The sequence below is a fragment of the Odontesthes bonariensis genome, chromosome 20 (genome assembly GCF_027942865.1).
Source record: "Odontesthes bonariensis isolate fOdoBon6 chromosome 20, fOdoBon6.hap1, whole genome shotgun sequence".
NCBI classification, from domain to species: Eukaryota; Metazoa; Chordata; class Actinopteri; order Atheriniformes; family Atherinopsidae; genus Odontesthes; species Odontesthes bonariensis.
This window is the reverse complement of record NC_134525.1, coordinates 16,603,761-16,620,869: the sequence shown is the minus strand read 5'-3', so window position 1 is coordinate 16,620,869 and position 17,109 is coordinate 16,603,761. Positions and strand designations below refer to the sequence as shown.

At 38.3% G+C, this 17,109-nt stretch overlaps 1 protein-coding gene across 7 annotated transcripts in view; it reads left to right on the top strand.

The window, feature by feature from the left end:
- Positions 1-17,109, top strand: part of neto1l (neuropilin (NRP) and tolloid (TLL)-like 1, like) — a 91,455-nt gene extending 74,346 nt beyond the window's left edge. Inside the window, exons 9-13 of one of the 7 annotated variants that reach the window (XR_012767700.1) lie at positions 5,001-5,114; positions 8,763-9,390; positions 10,275-10,349; positions 13,541-16,197; positions 16,301-17,109. Coding sequence is in view for 5 of the 7 variants with exons in the window: in XM_075452140.1 (XP_075308255.1) it covers positions 5,001-5,114; positions 8,763-9,390; positions 10,275-10,335 (803 nt within the window). In the remaining 2 variants the exon portion in view is untranslated. The other 6 variants (XR_012767701.1, XM_075452140.1, XM_075452143.1 and 3 more) reach the window with 6 other exon arrangements.

The window sequence follows — 17,109 nt, the reverse complement described above, 5'->3', positions numbered from 1 at the left end:
GGCATTGTAACTAACTCCTTCTTGAGACAGAGAGAAAAAGAATGAAGCAGAACCAGAGTAAAAAAAAAAAAGATTCCAGGATGAGCTGCAGCTTGTTTGTATCTCCTTGAACAAAACACCTGAAAGTACACATGCTGTCTTCCACGTTCTCATTCACTGATGGAGCTTCAGGCTGGACTTTGTACCAGTGACGAGGTGAAAAGGGTAGGAGGCTTGTGAGTTCAGAGCATATCAGCGTCATCGAGTGCTCTTTAGATGGCACACAGTGAAGCAAATAGGTGCACACAGTCTCACAGCCTTTGTACACCATGAGCATCTTCATTTTTGGGAGTCAAAGTTTATCTTTTGTATCCCAAGAGAATGAGACACAGACTAAAACAATAAAGTCCGCCCAAAAATTTTTTATTAAGTTCAATATATTCAGTCATATTTCTAGTGTGACTGGAGATTCTGGTTATTAACAGGAAGAAATAACACGTTTTGCATATAAACTGAACCATGAACTCTAGATGCCTACAACCTGCTTATGCTAGCTCTATTTGTTTATTGCTGCAATTAGACTTGTGCCTTAATCAGTGTAGACAGCAGCAGCAAAGGTGTTTATACTGTGAAGTCAGTGTCTCCTTTGTAAGGCCTTTTCACCAAGTAGAGCGAGGATGTGCTGTTGCTGGGGCAACGCTTCTGCCTAAGTCACTCAAGTGATCCCCAGCCAGACCTCAGCCTTTGGAGCAGCATCCACCACAGCTCAGCAGCACTGCACCAACCCTGTCAACTGTGGATGCACAGATGTGCCAGAGCTCTGGAAAGAAAAAGTAGCAGAGCAAGTAATTCAGTCCAGCATGAGGTCTTTACTTTCTTCCCTTAGAGATCAACTTTTCTTAACGCGTGCTTCATTGGTACTTTTATGAAGCCTTACAATTTTCTCATACTTATATAAGTAATGTTTATAATCCAAAGGCGAAATCAAAATCAAAGCAAAAAGTAATCAGTGGCAGCCAGTCATTTTGTGAGATCTAAAACCTCATCTATATGCACTGCGTGACCACCACAAGTGAGCATGTCTGACTCTGTTACAGGTGCACGCGGCTGGATTTGCAGCTAACGAGACAGTTTTTTATGATAAGCATTCCCCAGCCACCATGGATCCTTAGCCTTTTTCATGTTTGCTCCCAGTGGAACCAGCAGCTCTTGGAGAATCATTCACAGCTGCTGACACCCAGCGAGCTGCTCCTGTGTTGAGAGCAATGTTCCCAAACACAAACATCCAACTTCATCATCTGTGCAGCGTTCACACCTGCTGATACAACTGATCTTGCTCTGTTTCCAGCCTTGCACACACTCGCATACAGCGCTACAATGCAGAACTATAGTCTACAATTACAAATGTGACATATAGGAAAATGAAACCAAGCTTTGCCCAAGAAGCAATTATGTCTTTTGTGATAAATGTGTCTGTGGAACATCTCAGCTGTCAGCATTGTTACATCTCATCTGCAACCCGTCTCTGGGTTTTTTTTCTCTGGCTTCACTACACACATCACTTTGTTTCTCAGGAAGCTTCTTCACTGTGTTCACAGAAGCATTAGAGACACTCATGTCTTTTCACAAAGGGATTCATTCTTCTTATCATGGTAGCTTTTTGATCAAGAAGATACTGTGGTGAGACTCTGGTATTTTACAGCAACTCAAATAAGTACGAAATCACCAACGGATGAATGAATGATGTGTGCAATCGACAACTAATTAGTGATTAGTTGAAAGTAAATATGAAAAAGTTTTTTTTTGCCTGTCTATCACCGTAATAGCACATGCTGACATGCACAGTCAATATGGAGTTCTTCTTGTTGTGAAATAAGTGCCAACCGCTACATCAACCTGCTTGATAGTCAACAGGATGTTTAATTCAACAACTCCGCCATCGAAAATGACCAACTAAATGATTTTTTCATACCATTACCATAACATACCACCTAAACAACCCAGATGGATGTCCTCCCTAGATGGGACAGGAGGGAAATATGACTCATGGGAGAAAATATAGCTGTTGTGTGTGCTTCTGAGTTATATTTAGTCAGTAACACGACAACACTTTCCAACAACAGTTTTGTCATTGGTTGGGTTTAGGCAACAACATCACCCGGACGGGTTAGAAAGCCACCATGGTTGGGGATAAAATACATTCTTTTTACAAAGCAGCTGTCTTCTAAATGGTAACCATTTTGCTGGTTGCCTTGGTGACACATCAACACAATACTTTTCAACATTTTCTCACTTCCTGATTGGGTTTAGACATAAACATCACTTTAAGGTGTAGAAATCAAAATTACTTGGCTCAAGACATCATGGTTCTAAATAAATCAAATTCCATGTCCCATATTACCGTCATCATTTTGGCATCATCACTGTCAATCTGACGTTTCACATGATAGTGCACGCATGACCACTAGAGGTTATTAATTATTTTAGCATTATCATAGGTTTTTATTGTCATCTTGAACAAATGACCGATGGAGTATAACTATATAATATATTTGACTTTGATCCAAAGCCCCAAAAAATTGAATGGGTCATCCCTTTTCCCAGACTACACCGCTCTACTGCTTGTTTTATGATTTTTGGCTTTTGTAGTTTTCTTTTTTTCTTGCTGAAAAGCAAACACAAAGCAAGGGATCAACTGTTCAGTCATCTAGGAATAGCAATGTCCTGGACAGATTTACCATAGTTATTACCAAAATGTTATTTTAAAAATTCAGGCCATGATGGCAGAGAAAATATAGCATTTAAGAGTCTGTACAGTGAGAGAAGACGTTTATGTTTAATAAAATTGATGCACGTCATTTTTGACTAAATAAACTCCCAATAACCAGCTGCAACACTTCACTGCAGCAGAAGCCTCTTTATGTTCAAAGCCCAATTCTGCAGAGAAACTACGACTATAGTTTCATCAACCACTCATTTAGGAGGTAATTTATGCTTCAAGTAGTGACTGTGAACATTTATGTGTGGGCAGAGGGCATTTTATAACAGAATGTCTTGAAATTAATTTTCAGGAGATTAGAGTGGATTACGCTCTTTATAACATCTGGTCTCGCTCTTTGGAGTGTTGAAGCGAACGGTTTCAGTGGCAAGATGAGAGGCCGTGGGCTCCCTCTGGTGGCTGTTTACAAAAAACAAGCTGCCACAGCTTTGGCCAACAGAATGCTGTGCTGTGTCCTTAAAGGAATGAGAACGAGAAACAGCGAGTGGAAAAGAAAAGGAGAGGAGGAATATTAGAGCATACACAGAGAGCCAGTTGCACTCAGGAAATGCTGGCAAATGCCCAGGAAGGAAGGGTAACATAGAGAGATAGATATGTCACTCTAATTCTGTGTGATATTGTTCACTTGGGATGAAGCTGGAATAAAAACAGCCATACGTCACAGCGGTAATACTGTCAAAGAGTCCCTAGCTCTGCCATTCGACTGCCAAGCTCCTTCAGTACCAGTGGCAGTGTTGTGTGGGAGTGGGGAGAAAGTGAAAGATAAAAGAGAGACAATGTGAGACGTGCAAGAACAAAGGTGGGGAAGGAGATCTTGCCAGCCAGCAACTAAACAGAGCCATCCATTGTGGTCACATGTCAGGAGTAACTTTTTGAGTATTCAAATATCTAAAATGATCTCAAAATACTTACAGCCTGCCAATATTTGTCCATGGGACCATATGCATAGGGGAGAGTACACATGTATACAGTGCAATCTAAAGCTGTGGTGGAATGTAAGTAGTATATTAGTTATGATAACCTGTGCCGCTTTACTTCGTAGTTATTCTGTGTGGATTGATTTTGACTCATTAGATTCTTTATATGTAGCTACATATGCCATTACTGACAATAAATTGTGATAGTAAACAATTAAAAATGAGTAAATGAGAATAGTTTTAGCTTAGTCTGTAAATATAAACCTTTTAAATGAAGGAATACCATAATATTATGACTAATTCAAGTCACTCTAATATTGCCATAGACAATGATGCTTCTGCTTTTTATGAGTCATTTTAGTCTTTCAGTCAACTAAAACAAGACTTGGTTATTTGCCACCTTTGGTTTCCAGGATACTGTCTTTACTGCATCCACTTTTTTCTGTTATTTTATGGAGATAATTATACATAGAGAATAAAATTAACAGCCCTAAAACTAAAAAGTGCACATGATAAATGATGATTTTCTTATTAAACCCAATTAGGCTTGATGTGCCACTGTTTACTGGGACTGACAAGTAAAAATAATCAATCAACTATTTAGATGTATTATACATTAGTAAGATTGGTTGCTGAGAGCAAGGGCACCTTAGCTTTCAATTCTGTAGCTTATCTTATGCATACTTATGACAATGAAGTCACATTCTGCTGACAGATTGCTCTGCTGCAAATAGGAAAATGGAGATGCAATCAAGGAGGGACGATGTTTGTGGCCCATTCCAAAGAGTTACCATCTGCGGACAAATAAACAACATCTGGTATTAAAGAAACGCTTTGTTTTGGATTATCATGCAGATGATTGCAAAACGCCATGCCTGTTTCTCCAGACACACACATGCACATATAGAATACGGGCATATTAGAAGAAATCCATTCATACCCTCAAGTTGTCTCAGTAAATGTATGAGTCAGAGGGTGAAGATGGAAATTCGTGACGAACAGATTCAGGGGAGACTGCTCGGATTTGAGTAATGCCAGTTGAAATTTACTTCATTTAAACCTGGAACACTGGGGCTTCTCTTTATTTGGACTTCAAATACTACCTTGCACAGCAGCATATATGAATATCCCTTGGACTTTAAGTTGTTGGGAACATGGGAATTCTTTGAATAGAATCATTTCTACCTATCACTCAACTCTTTCTGTATGTAGAAATACTGGTATTTTTTAGTTATAAGAAAGTGGTACCACAGTATATTTCTGTTTTTTTCAATTTTATAATGATAAACTCTTAGTGTCGTAATTCTTCTCTCTTTTTCTTTCAGCTCCATGTGATGCCGATGCCTTCTTTTGTCACAGTAACATGTGCATAAACTACACACTGGTGTGTAATGGCATTCAGAACTGTGTCTACCCCTGGGATGAGAACCAATGTAAAGGTAAGATGCCACATTCAAGCCCACTAATTTGAATCCTTAGGCCCTCTTGGCTTAGTATTTACATGATTTGGAAAACTAGCCACAGCACCACAATCAGAGAGAATGTGTTGAATGTTTCAGCACCATGGACAGTAACACAGAGAAAAGTTGTCACGCATTAGACTGGAAAATAGATGTAAGCTGTAACATGTTTGGGCATTACATGAATTAATGCACTACTTTACTAGGAGTTAGCAATTGAAATGTGTGAACACGGGGATATTTGGTGGCTTGTTGCATATGCCTGTGGAGGAGATTCCTTTTTCTGTCTAATATCAAACAAAACGATCAACTTCTTACAACCTGTGTCCAGCTTTATGCTGATATTGCCTCCACTCTGATCTGTGTAGCCTGTAAAATTGTATAGATTAAGACATGCTGTCTGACTGTGTGTGTGAATGGGTGAGTGTGGCTTGTAGTGTAAAAGAACTTTGAGTGGTCAATTAGACTAGAAAAGTGCTATATAAGTACAGTCTAGTTACCATTTCTTCCTCAGTTTGTTTAGTTAGTAACCATTCATCTGGAGTGGTGACATAAAATAAAAAAACAAAGCATTGCCATTATAGAATACCACTGTTGCACTGTAATAATATTAAAAAGAAAAAGAAAAATAATAATTTATTATGGAGACACTTAAAGCAAAGAGAGGTGATATTCCTACATCTGCTGTACTAAAACTTCTTGCATCCTTTCGTTCTTTGGTCTGCAGTTCTTTTCGCCAAGATTTTTACTTTTCCTGTCGTAGTTCCTGATGTCAGCGACAGGATGAAAGCAAAAGTATATATGATTCCCAAATGATCAAGATGCTGTCAAACTATTTAAATGGGGGTTCTGAGGTTTGCAGGCTACAATTTGACAATTTGAGATGTTTTCCTCATTCTTTTTATGTAAACATCTAATCATGATTTGCACATCTATTCGGCCAATGTGACATTAATTTTGACTTTCAAACAAGTCTGCAAGGGTTCACCAGGTCACCCCATAGTCGACCTCAGGTAGCCCAAATATTTTTACCGAAGTGGACAGGCTACCTGCACCTGCATTAACCCTTATTAAGCAAAACAACATACCGGAATCGAAGATGAGGAGCATTTTGTTTGTCATTTTACAAGTAATATGCTACATCTGTGTTTTTTGGTAGGCGGGCTTCCCACATCCTGTTTGACACTGAACTCTTATTTGCTCTTGGTAGATTCTGTTGGTCGTAATTAAGATAAACGGACTTAAATCTGTCAGTTGTGCCATTCTAAAATGTGAGGCAAACTGTGCCTGACATCTCAATCATGTTCAGTATAATCCCACTGACTACATTAATCAAATCATTTGGATGTAAGACTCTGACAATAAGATTTTGATTACCATAAATTTTCATTTTCCTTCAAACGATCCAGCTTTTGATCTTGTGGATATGAATTCCTCCAGTGTCTCTTCTTTTTTTTTTTTGCTCTTTATTCAATGTGTTTTGATATTCTTATATTACTAAACAAAGAGCAAAGAAGGTGGTTTGTATTTCCTAATTTTTACATCATATAAGGTTATTCGTATTCTCTGACACTCCATTCCAAGTTGTAAGGCTATTGGATCCATATACTGACTTTCTTCAGAATGTGTCCTGCCACTGAGAGCTCAATAATTTACACCTTTGAATTCAGACTTCCTCATTGCATTGTCGGATATTGCTCAATTAATTAGCCATAAAGAATGAAAACTCTCTTGATTCATGATCTCGTAGTGCATTCCACATTCATAAGATGAAATCTATACCACAGCTCTCTTGTGTCCCCTTACCCATGTCAATGTGCCAAAACAGTATTTCAGCAGTGTTCTTGTTATATTATTTTCATATTGATATTTTTTCCTCTCAGATAAAAATAGATGTGCAGAAAAAAATGGTTTTGCTTTTGTATGTAGACGTAACTCTGAGGATTTAAGTAAACCCACTGATAACCCTGATAAATCCTGCATGACCTGTTCCTCACTCGGACTAATATACTATTCCATCCTACAATTTCAACGTGAAAATGTGTAGAACTCAGCAAGAAGAGGCCATGTTTTCCTGTCTGTTATTCTGTCTTTCTCCTTTTCACCGTTCTACTAATACATAAGTCCCACATGTGTCCTCATTAGTTGTAAAATGTCAAGTTTTATTCCCTTCTCCTTTACACGACTGAGTGTAACCGTTTACTGTCACTGAAGCTCAGTGCACTGTGCTACGAGTTCATCCAGCATTTAAATGTCACAGATCCGCCCACAGATTTGCTCTCTACTCACTGTTTGTCTGTGCTGCCCTTTGTAGATTGTTATGTGATAAATAGACTAAAAATGTGACCCAACCCGACCTTTTTTTCAAACCATTTGACAGCACATAGAAGTCATGTCTTCATCTTCTACATGATAAGGTCCCTTTTTGGAAATTATTGTCACTCGAGCAATAGTTTCTTATTCTTTCTGGATGCAACAGAGATCTATGGACATTTACTAAGCAGGGCTTTCTTCTGTGGCATAACATAGAAGGAGACAATTTTTTGCAGAAACTATTTTCATAGAAAGAGATTCACAAGAAAGGGCTTCTCACAACCAGGCATTAGCAGTTGATTTTGCCAGCTGACATGGCCACCATGACTGATTGTTTAATCTGTGTTCATACAGTGTTCCCAAGGTTCCTTCCAAGTTTTCTCAGGTCCATGTGACACATTTAGCTAGCTCTATATAGACTTAATGCAATGTGTGTTCAGGTAAGATCATGTAAACATTCAATCCAAGCAACATACAGTCTTGGAAATATGGGATCCAGAAAACATCAAGCCATGGGAACTTGGAACCCTGACAACACAGGACCCAAACTACATAGTACCCTGGGAACATGAGGCTATCAATTCTGGCTTATTCTGTTCCTGTATTTTTCATAATAGATACTGTCATGAAGTCCTGTCTCTTCATTTGCACAAAATGCAACCATGTAGGAAAGCTAGCTTCCTTCGGTCAGTAAAAATTGGGGCTATGTGCTCTGAAATGCTGAAATTTGTGGAATTTGCACAAACATGACAGTCCACAGTGATGGAAACTGCCAAACAGATCAGCTAAGTTAATCAAAACTGCAAAGACTAACTACCACCTATATTGCAACTTTCCCATTTTCCAGAATACGGAATGTTGTGGAAACAAAGCGTTTAGGAGCATTGATCAGAATGCCTACTTTTTTCTGCTGAATGTCAGCATTTATGACTCATAATTCTACCTTTTCAAATTATCATCAAAATAATAATGCATTCAGTTGGAAAATAAATCAACCAGCAAATTATATTTTAAATAGTTAGTTAGTTAGCAGGATTTGCTAATTCCATTAGCCTTTACTTATGTAAGGTTTTTAAAGCATCACTCAAAATGTTCTCTTAGAGTAAAGAAATCAGGGGTTTTTACAAGCCTCCCCTTCCTGAAGTGAGTGTTACTGTGCTACCACTGAAAAATCAAGATTTTCAAATGATAGTCAATTAACTATGAACAGTTGTTAATCCCAGTTCTTTCTTACCATGAAAGAACCTTCTAAGTCTTCCAAGACATTTCATTAACCGTTTGCTTTTTCTCTTGTGTCTCTCTACCACTGCACAGAGAAAACTAATACCAAATTCCTGGACAACCTGAACACCATTAATGGGGCCGTAATTGGTGTAACCTGTTGCATCGTCTTCATCCTCCTGATCGTCTCTGTGATTGTCCAGATCAAGCAGCCTCGTAAGAAGTACATCTTGCGGCGTGAGGACTTTGACCCCACCATGTTCCAGGAGGTCTTTGAGCCCCCTCACTATGAGCTGTGTACTTTGCGGAGTGCCACCACACCTACAGCAGCCTCGGCTGATTTGGTCGACCTGGCAGAAGACTTTGAGAACTACCACGCCCTTCGCAGTGCTACCTCGCGCTGTGTCCACGATCACCACTGTGGCTCTTCCTCCAATCCCGGCTCTGCACACGTGTCCCAGTTGTCACTCAGTGGACGTGGAAGTCGTTGCAACTTGAGCGCCCGTGACACGGCAGCCAACTCTTTGCTCACAGACCTTCCGCAGCCACCCATGGCAGTGCGGCCCCTGCTGCCGACCACAGGAAACCGCAGAAGCATCTTGGTCATGAAGCACAGCTACTCGCAAGAGGCAGCGGACAATGGATGTGACCTGGACGACGACCTGGAAGAAGTTCCCACCACCAGCCACCGACTTTCCCGCCATGAAAAGGCAGTACAGCGGTCAGTATCCTTAGATTTCTGATGAGGGAAGAACAGCAACCCTAGAGTTTACAACAGAGATGTTTGAAATGTAGAAGAGATATTTACATTTATTTTTGTGTTCTTATTTTAGCTTTGTTCTTGCACTTCCTCTCATTTTTGTCATGATTATGACCCTAATTTCTGCATTGGCCTTTGTTGTTCCCCCTTTTCTACCATTACAAATTTTCACAAAGGGCAAAATTAATACAGATGATAAATAAATTTGTCCGTTCTTGCATGCTCATTCTTGCACATGTCGAACTACCCTACCTAGGTGTTAATTTATAGTTTTATGGACTCTATTCAAACTCCTTCATGGTTTGAGGTTTGTCAGAGATCTTTAAATGAATGCAGACCTCATTCAAACAAATGTTAATTCTGTGATAGTCCAGTTTTGACTGTTCACACAAGGGCTTGAATCAGTGCCTCGTAAAGGTAACTGATTTCATTTACATGAATGAAAATGATCAAATATGCATTTGTATTCCTAACTGTGATACTGAAATTATACTGTTCGTAAAGTAGATCAATATTTTGGCATGAAGATTTTTTTCATAACAAAGAAGTATTTTACTGTGTACTTGCACCTTGACTGCAAGAAAAAAAAAAACTGTACATGTTTACAAAAACGCCATGAGAAGATATCAGAGTACATTTTTTTGAGAAAATAGTTAAAATGCAATCTTTCCCTGCATGCACTTTCTATGTGCTGATTGTATCTAAATTCTACAAGTATGCATGCAAGGCTTTTAAAGGCTATCAAAGCACTACTGAAGCGTACTGCTTTTATGTAGCACATTATACATTCTGACCTCTTTATGCAAAAGAGTTTGATATTAAATGAAAGAGCCATGACATTTCAGGTTCTGCCTCATTGGCTCTTTGAGCAAACATGAATCAGAGTACAACACAACTAGGGTCTAAGAGACAATCTCAAGGTAAGCACCCTTATCTAACGATCAACATCTTTATATGTTGTTGTGTAGTCATCATTTGCCCAGTCAGTATATTCTTTTATGTAAGTTTTTTTTCCTTTTCTGTGACTTTTGCGCAGGCTGATTATTTGCTTCACTGATTTATTTTTGTATTTAATTTTTGTTTCTGTTGTTTGATTGTTCATTTTCACCAAGATGGTCCTCTTGCTTGCAGCCATCTTGCCGTGTCAGTGAGTTTGTTTGAAGTCTCTGTGATGCTCAAGTTTACTGTATGTCCTCGTTCCTTGAAGGCATACATTATATCACTCTGTGAATATTCATTTGCATGGACCTCTTTCAACCATCTTTTAGTTGAGGCTGTTATCAGTTAAAAGTGTTTAACCTTTTCATGTTTCTCCTTGTAGAGCCACAGGTCATTTCATGCCAACTCACCTAAAATCCTCCTGTGTCATGTCATGGATTTCCTTGCTTATGAGATTCTATAAAAATTCTATAACAGATTTAATCATTATTGTTATGATTATTATTCAGTTTTAATTTGATTCTGTTTATATTTATTGTGCCAATATTATTGTTTCAGGGTATTGGGTTGACATTTGCAGTAGATATATCCAGGACTTTTTTAGGAACTTTATAGCTAACCTGTTATTTCCAGATATCTTGCAGCCATTGCATTAAAAGCAGGACATTATTTTCCAGTTGAAGGAAAATACAATGATTTTTCTAATCTCGTAAACCAACGTTTTAATCACAGAGGAACATAAAAAACATCAAATGTTGAAAGTGAGACATTGTACTATTTCATGGCAAATACTAGCTCCTCTTGAATGTGATGATAAACGTCACATCTCAAAACACAACATGGGCAGCAAAAGGTTGGAAGAGTAAGTGGTACAAAAAGGAACAGCTCGAGGAACATATTGCAAGTTAAGTTAATTGTCAACTGGTCAGTAACATTTTTCAGAAATAAAGATGGACAGGAGGTGCAGCAATTTGCAAAAAAAAAAAAAAACTGTCTGAGCAATTTCAGAAAAATGCTCCTTGATGCAAAATTGTGGAGACTTAGAATATTTCATCACCTACAGTACGTAACATCATCAAAAGGTTCAGATAATCTGGAAACGTGTCTGTGTACAGGGGACGCGTCCAAAAATCAATATTAGATGCCTGGGAACTTTCGACTCTCAGGTAGCACTCCATTGAATGCGGACGTGATTCTGTCATGCAAATCACTGCATGGGCTCAGGGACACTGCCAGAAATCCCTGTCTATGTACACAGCTCATCGTGCCATCCACAAATGCAGGTTAAAGCTCTATCGTGCAAAGAAGTCATGATCCGGAAACACTACCTTCTTCTCTGGTCCGAAGTCCATTTGGAATGGAATAAGGCAAATTGGAAAATTGTTCTGTGGTCAGACGAATCCAAATTTTAAATTCCTTTTTAGAAATCGCGGACACCTTGTCCTCCAGAATAAAGAAGAGACGGACCATCCAGCTTGTTGTCAGCACTTAGTTCAAAAGCCTGCATCTCTGATGGTATGATGGTCCATTAGTGCCTATGGAACTTGCAACATGCACATCTGGAAAGGTTCTATCGATATTGAGGGGTATATATATATAGATATATATATATATCTATATATATATAGATATATATATATATGCTCCCATACAGATAATATCTTTTTCAAGGAGGAGCTTTCCTATTTTATTAAGTCAATGCTAAACCATATATATATTCTATTCATTTCAACAGTATGGTTTTGTAGTGAAAGAGTCAGGGTGCTGCACTGGCCTGCGTGCAAACTTTTCACCAACTGAAAACATTTGGCGCATCGTGAATATGACAAAGAAGACCCAGGACTGCTGAGCAGCTAGACATAGATATTCCCCCTCCCAAAGGTCCAGCAACTGGCCTCCTCAGTTCCCAGATGTGTACAGAATGTTATTGAAAGAAAAAGGGCCGCTACACAGAGGTAAACACGGCCATGCCCCAACTGTTTTTGACACTATCAAATTCAAGATGAGCTAATATTTTACATGAAACAGTAAAACATCTCACTTCCAACATTTGATGTTCTCCATGTTCTATTCTGAATAAAATATCAGTTTATGAGATTTGCAAATCATTGCATTTTGTTTTTATTTATGCTTCACACTTCTGTCGTAAGTAGAATTATCCTTTTTGTTCCCTGTGGGAAAGTGTTACCATTCGTTGCAGATAATTAGAAAGTGGAATTGTACTTCTTTAACATTTTATTTTGTTTGAAATGTGTTGATGTTTATGTTGAAATGGTCAACTTCTATGATATTTATACTGCAAATATATACATATTTGTGCATTTAGGTAGAAATTATTTTGTCATTAACTTGATTATCGTGGTCACCAACAGCTGCAAAGTTGCAAATTCACCACTAAGTTTAATGGATGAGTAGTGCAAATTGTCCTGGAAAGAATTAAATAGAATTGGATGGATGGATGGATGGATGGAATACATTCAGAAATTTTGTTTTAGGATCCAAATCTTAATCAAAAGTATTTTGAGTTGCATTTTACAAGGAAATCCATGACAGAAACTGGGAGTGTTAGTCAGTGTGAGTTGGTATGGACTAATGCTGTAAAGAAATTTACTGAGTCCAAACAAAGCACAAAAGTGAAAGCAGACACTTTCATTGAATTACATAAGAGGTTTTTTTTTTTTTGGGGGGGGGGGGGGGGGGGGGTTATCACACACCAGAGAAAGCACACTGAGATCACTTAAACTACTCACCACACTGTTACGATAAAAAGTCCTCTGTAGGTTTGCATGATTTGTGTCGGTTTTAGGTTTGACTTTATGTTTGAAACCAAGCATAGTATTTTTGCCTGTGTGTAACATTTCATGTGCCTCGGCTCCATGACGGCGCGTTCATGAAGTTGAAAAAAGCACAACATAACATTAGAAATTAGATGTGTTTGGTACTCTTATGAATTTAGTTGATTTTTGATCGATCACTGAAAGTTTTCCTAAGTAAAAGAAATAGAAAGCGGAGCTTTAAATGGGTCGTGCTTGCAGCTTCATGCCTGCGTGTGATGGAGTAGTCACATCGAGTGCTACCCATTGTTTTGTCTTTTAGTGTGAAAACTATGCTGCCCTGATATATGTGTGTCTGCTTGTGTTCTACATTATGTTGCATTGTCTCCATCACGTAGACTTCTTGAGAATAGTGCTATCCTGGATCAGTACGAACGGGCATCACTGACTTATGAAAAAGCGGAGCGGAGATTTTCGCCAGCATGATGCTGATGATGATGAGAGGACACTCTGTGATGTAATGGATACTGAAGGTGTATTCATGTGCAAAGATGAACTCAAAGAGCTAGAAGAATATACTCCAGCAGCAGCGCTGTGAAGAGCAGAGGTTTCGAAAATCAGTCAGCTCTTTATACTGCATAGTGTAGTCATCCCAGATGTTTTGTCTCACTGTAAAGAAATGGACCTTGAAATAGAACACATTCACTGAACTTAAATTCTGGGATGCTAGAAACATATCTGTCATTATCATAAATTCCTTGCTGATAACACGTTATTGAGCATCTTCAACTTAATTTTAAGCGTGTATATTTCAAATTGATGGCCTACATGTTATGATTTTTAATAGCAAATTAGAGATGCGTACGCCTCGTCAAATGTAGACACTTATTACTAACCGAATTTAATTTGACTGAATTCATATAACCAGAAGCGGTTTAGTTTGGATAACTATCAAGGCCGAGTTGTTTGGTTTGTGCATGCTTCCTCTACATCCATTAAAGCGTAAACATACGAACATTAATAAAGGGAAAAAAGAAAAGAAAAAAAACTCTACTAATACATTAGCCATATGGGTAAAAATGTGGATTAAGAAGTATCTTGACGTGGATTAATTGCATTGCATGTGTTTGCTCAGCTAAATCATTACTCGCCATTGCTGAAATACATTTTCAACATGATCATTTGAATATTTGAATATGTCAGGATAACTTTTTTGACAGGCATTTTTACTTTAACAAACACTACTTGCTTCTTTTAGACAAGCATATTTAATTCTCTTTTACTGTAGGAGCTTAATACCTTTGTATTAAAACAGACTTTTTTACTAGGGAAAAAGGAAAAGTATCACCATTTATACTGTCACTCTAGTTATCTTTCAGGGCTGATTTTACTGATGCTTTTTAAAATAAATAACAATGAAGCTTCAACTTTTTTCTTTGACTTATTGGGTTTTGGTCAGTCGTTCCTCACATGCCATTTATGTCTTACGAGCATATGTTTAGATGCGTCTTTGTTTGGTGTGACTTGCGTCAGATGTGGAGACGAACAGATTTGTGAGTCCCAGTGGTACAACAAAAGTCTCACTGCAGAGGAAAAGCACCATTGCACTCTGATAACACTCCAGATAAGCAGGCGGCTTTTGTAAAAGAAACTGGAAAAGCCGTCTGCATTATGAAAAATATGAGTCGTGGAGATGAAAGAAAAACTCTGTGTTTGGATGTGGTCTGATCATCATCAGAGTCCCAGTTATAGACTACATATTCTGTAAAGACAGCAATAACTTGTGAAACAGCTGTACTTTTCACACGTCTGCTGAACACACTGAGCGGGCCGGAATAAAATGGGTGAACTCTTGAATATCACCTTGTAGAACAGAAGATGTTTCCCGTAGCTGCTCATGAGACTTGAACATGATTCTGGACCATTTCTACACTCAACAGCAGCTACTTTGTTCAACATCTGTATGTCTGGAATGTCTTGAAAGAGATCGTCCTACAGCATCTCAGTTGGCTTTACTTCAGGATTTTGACTCAGGGTTTTTCAAGACATGAATCTCCTTCTTTTTCTTTGACTTTTCTGTTGTAGATACTTTTTTTTTTTTTGTGCAAAATTCATTGTTATCTCAACGATTGCAAGGCTTTCAAAGCCCAACAATGATGCTTCGTCTGCCATGCTTCACATTTGGAATGAGGTTATGATGCGCAGTGCTTTCCTCCTCCAAACAGCAATGTGATGAACACATCAGACTTTAGAAGGAACCATGGCCTCCGTGCCTTTATTCCTTCACAACCCACACTTCTCGTCGTCTGTTTTTGAAGAAGTCATTATGAGAGGGGTTTAGCTACTTTTTTTCCAACCTGAAGTGGGCACACACATCACACACTCAGTGTCTTCTGAAGACATGAAAAGTCCAACTGTTTGCGGGATTTTTCAAAAATGTAGCTGTTGTGTTTCTCAACTATTGTGACTGAAATGAAGATGGGACCAAATTTGATCAATATTAGTGAAAAGCTCCTGGAGACCTAAAAACGTAGATTTCAAAGGCTTACCTTTGAAATCTACAGCAACACAGCAACATCAACACACACATTTCACACACTCCTGGGTGTCTGTTTTCTTACACTGTGTCACTGTCTGAATATGCTTAATTTTCTTCCTCTGACAATTTTATTTGCATTTACCATCTGCAGTATGTGTACATTAATTTTCCATTTTCAGTGTGATGTGCTGTATGTATTATTTATTCCATGCTCTCCTCTCTTTTCTTCTTCCTTACACACAGTCACGCATAGACATGTCACCGCGTATGCCGAATGAAACATTTTTCATATCCGTACACGCGTTACATCAAGTTTTCTTTTTTTTCTCTCTGCTTTACAACTTAACACTTGCAGAATTGTAAAAATTGCTCAGCACAGCCAGCACCGATACTCACTTCACTTTTCTCCGTCTTTCTCTTCTCTACTCCACCTCAAACACACACACGCACACACACACACAAAGTCACAACCTCATCTGCCAGCTCAGAGATGGAGGCAGAAACGCCACTAATTAAGTAAGTCTGAATCAATTCAATCACGAGCAGTTGAGGCAGCAGATGAGAAATGTACAGGACCCAGAGCAGACTTACAGTAACGCTGTTTATTATTTCTCTGCAGATACATCAGACAGATGCATCATTCCTCTGCATCTTGGCAAGTTTGACTGCATTCGGAGCTAACGTCTCTCTCTCCCATGTGTATCTTGAGTGAACTGTTGCCCTGAGTAACTTTACCAATGTAGAGTGTTGTGATGAGAAATTTCTTTCTTCTTTTTTTAAATTTCGTGCTGAAGTTTTTCCTCTTTGCTTGGATGATAAAGGTGCATCATCCCCACCGTGACCCGCTCCCCACCTGGCCGTGGTTGCCATGGAGCACTTGATCATTTCAGACGGAGGACTGAATGTTTGATTTTTTGAAGAATACAGTACCTTTAATGTAAAGATGTTCATCGAGAAAAAAAAATAAAAAATCAGGTTTTTAAATGATCATTTTCACAAAACCATCCAAACGTGACATTACGTATTTCAGCTACTCATTCCATACAAAGTTTTTTTTTTTTAAATGTTGGCAATATGTTTTAACAGTAGAGAATCAGGTTGATTTTATATCAGAAAACTTACTTGCAGACTTGAAAAGGTTACATAACAGAATATATGAAATCGAGTCATTAAGCTTCTTAGAGTCTACTGACTGACTCATCAACAAACATTCATGTAATAACACTTTTACTGATAGCATTTGATTTTCTGCTTCTCTTGTTGTCACGGCTCATTGCATTGTGGTTGTTTTTTTGTTTATTTTTTTTGTTTTTCTTTTAATCCATTTGGATATTCACCTGACAAAACATAAAGAAATGCTGGACCGAATGTTTTCAATAAACTCAAGTTTACTGATTTCATTGTGATGGCTTACTTTATCCATATAAA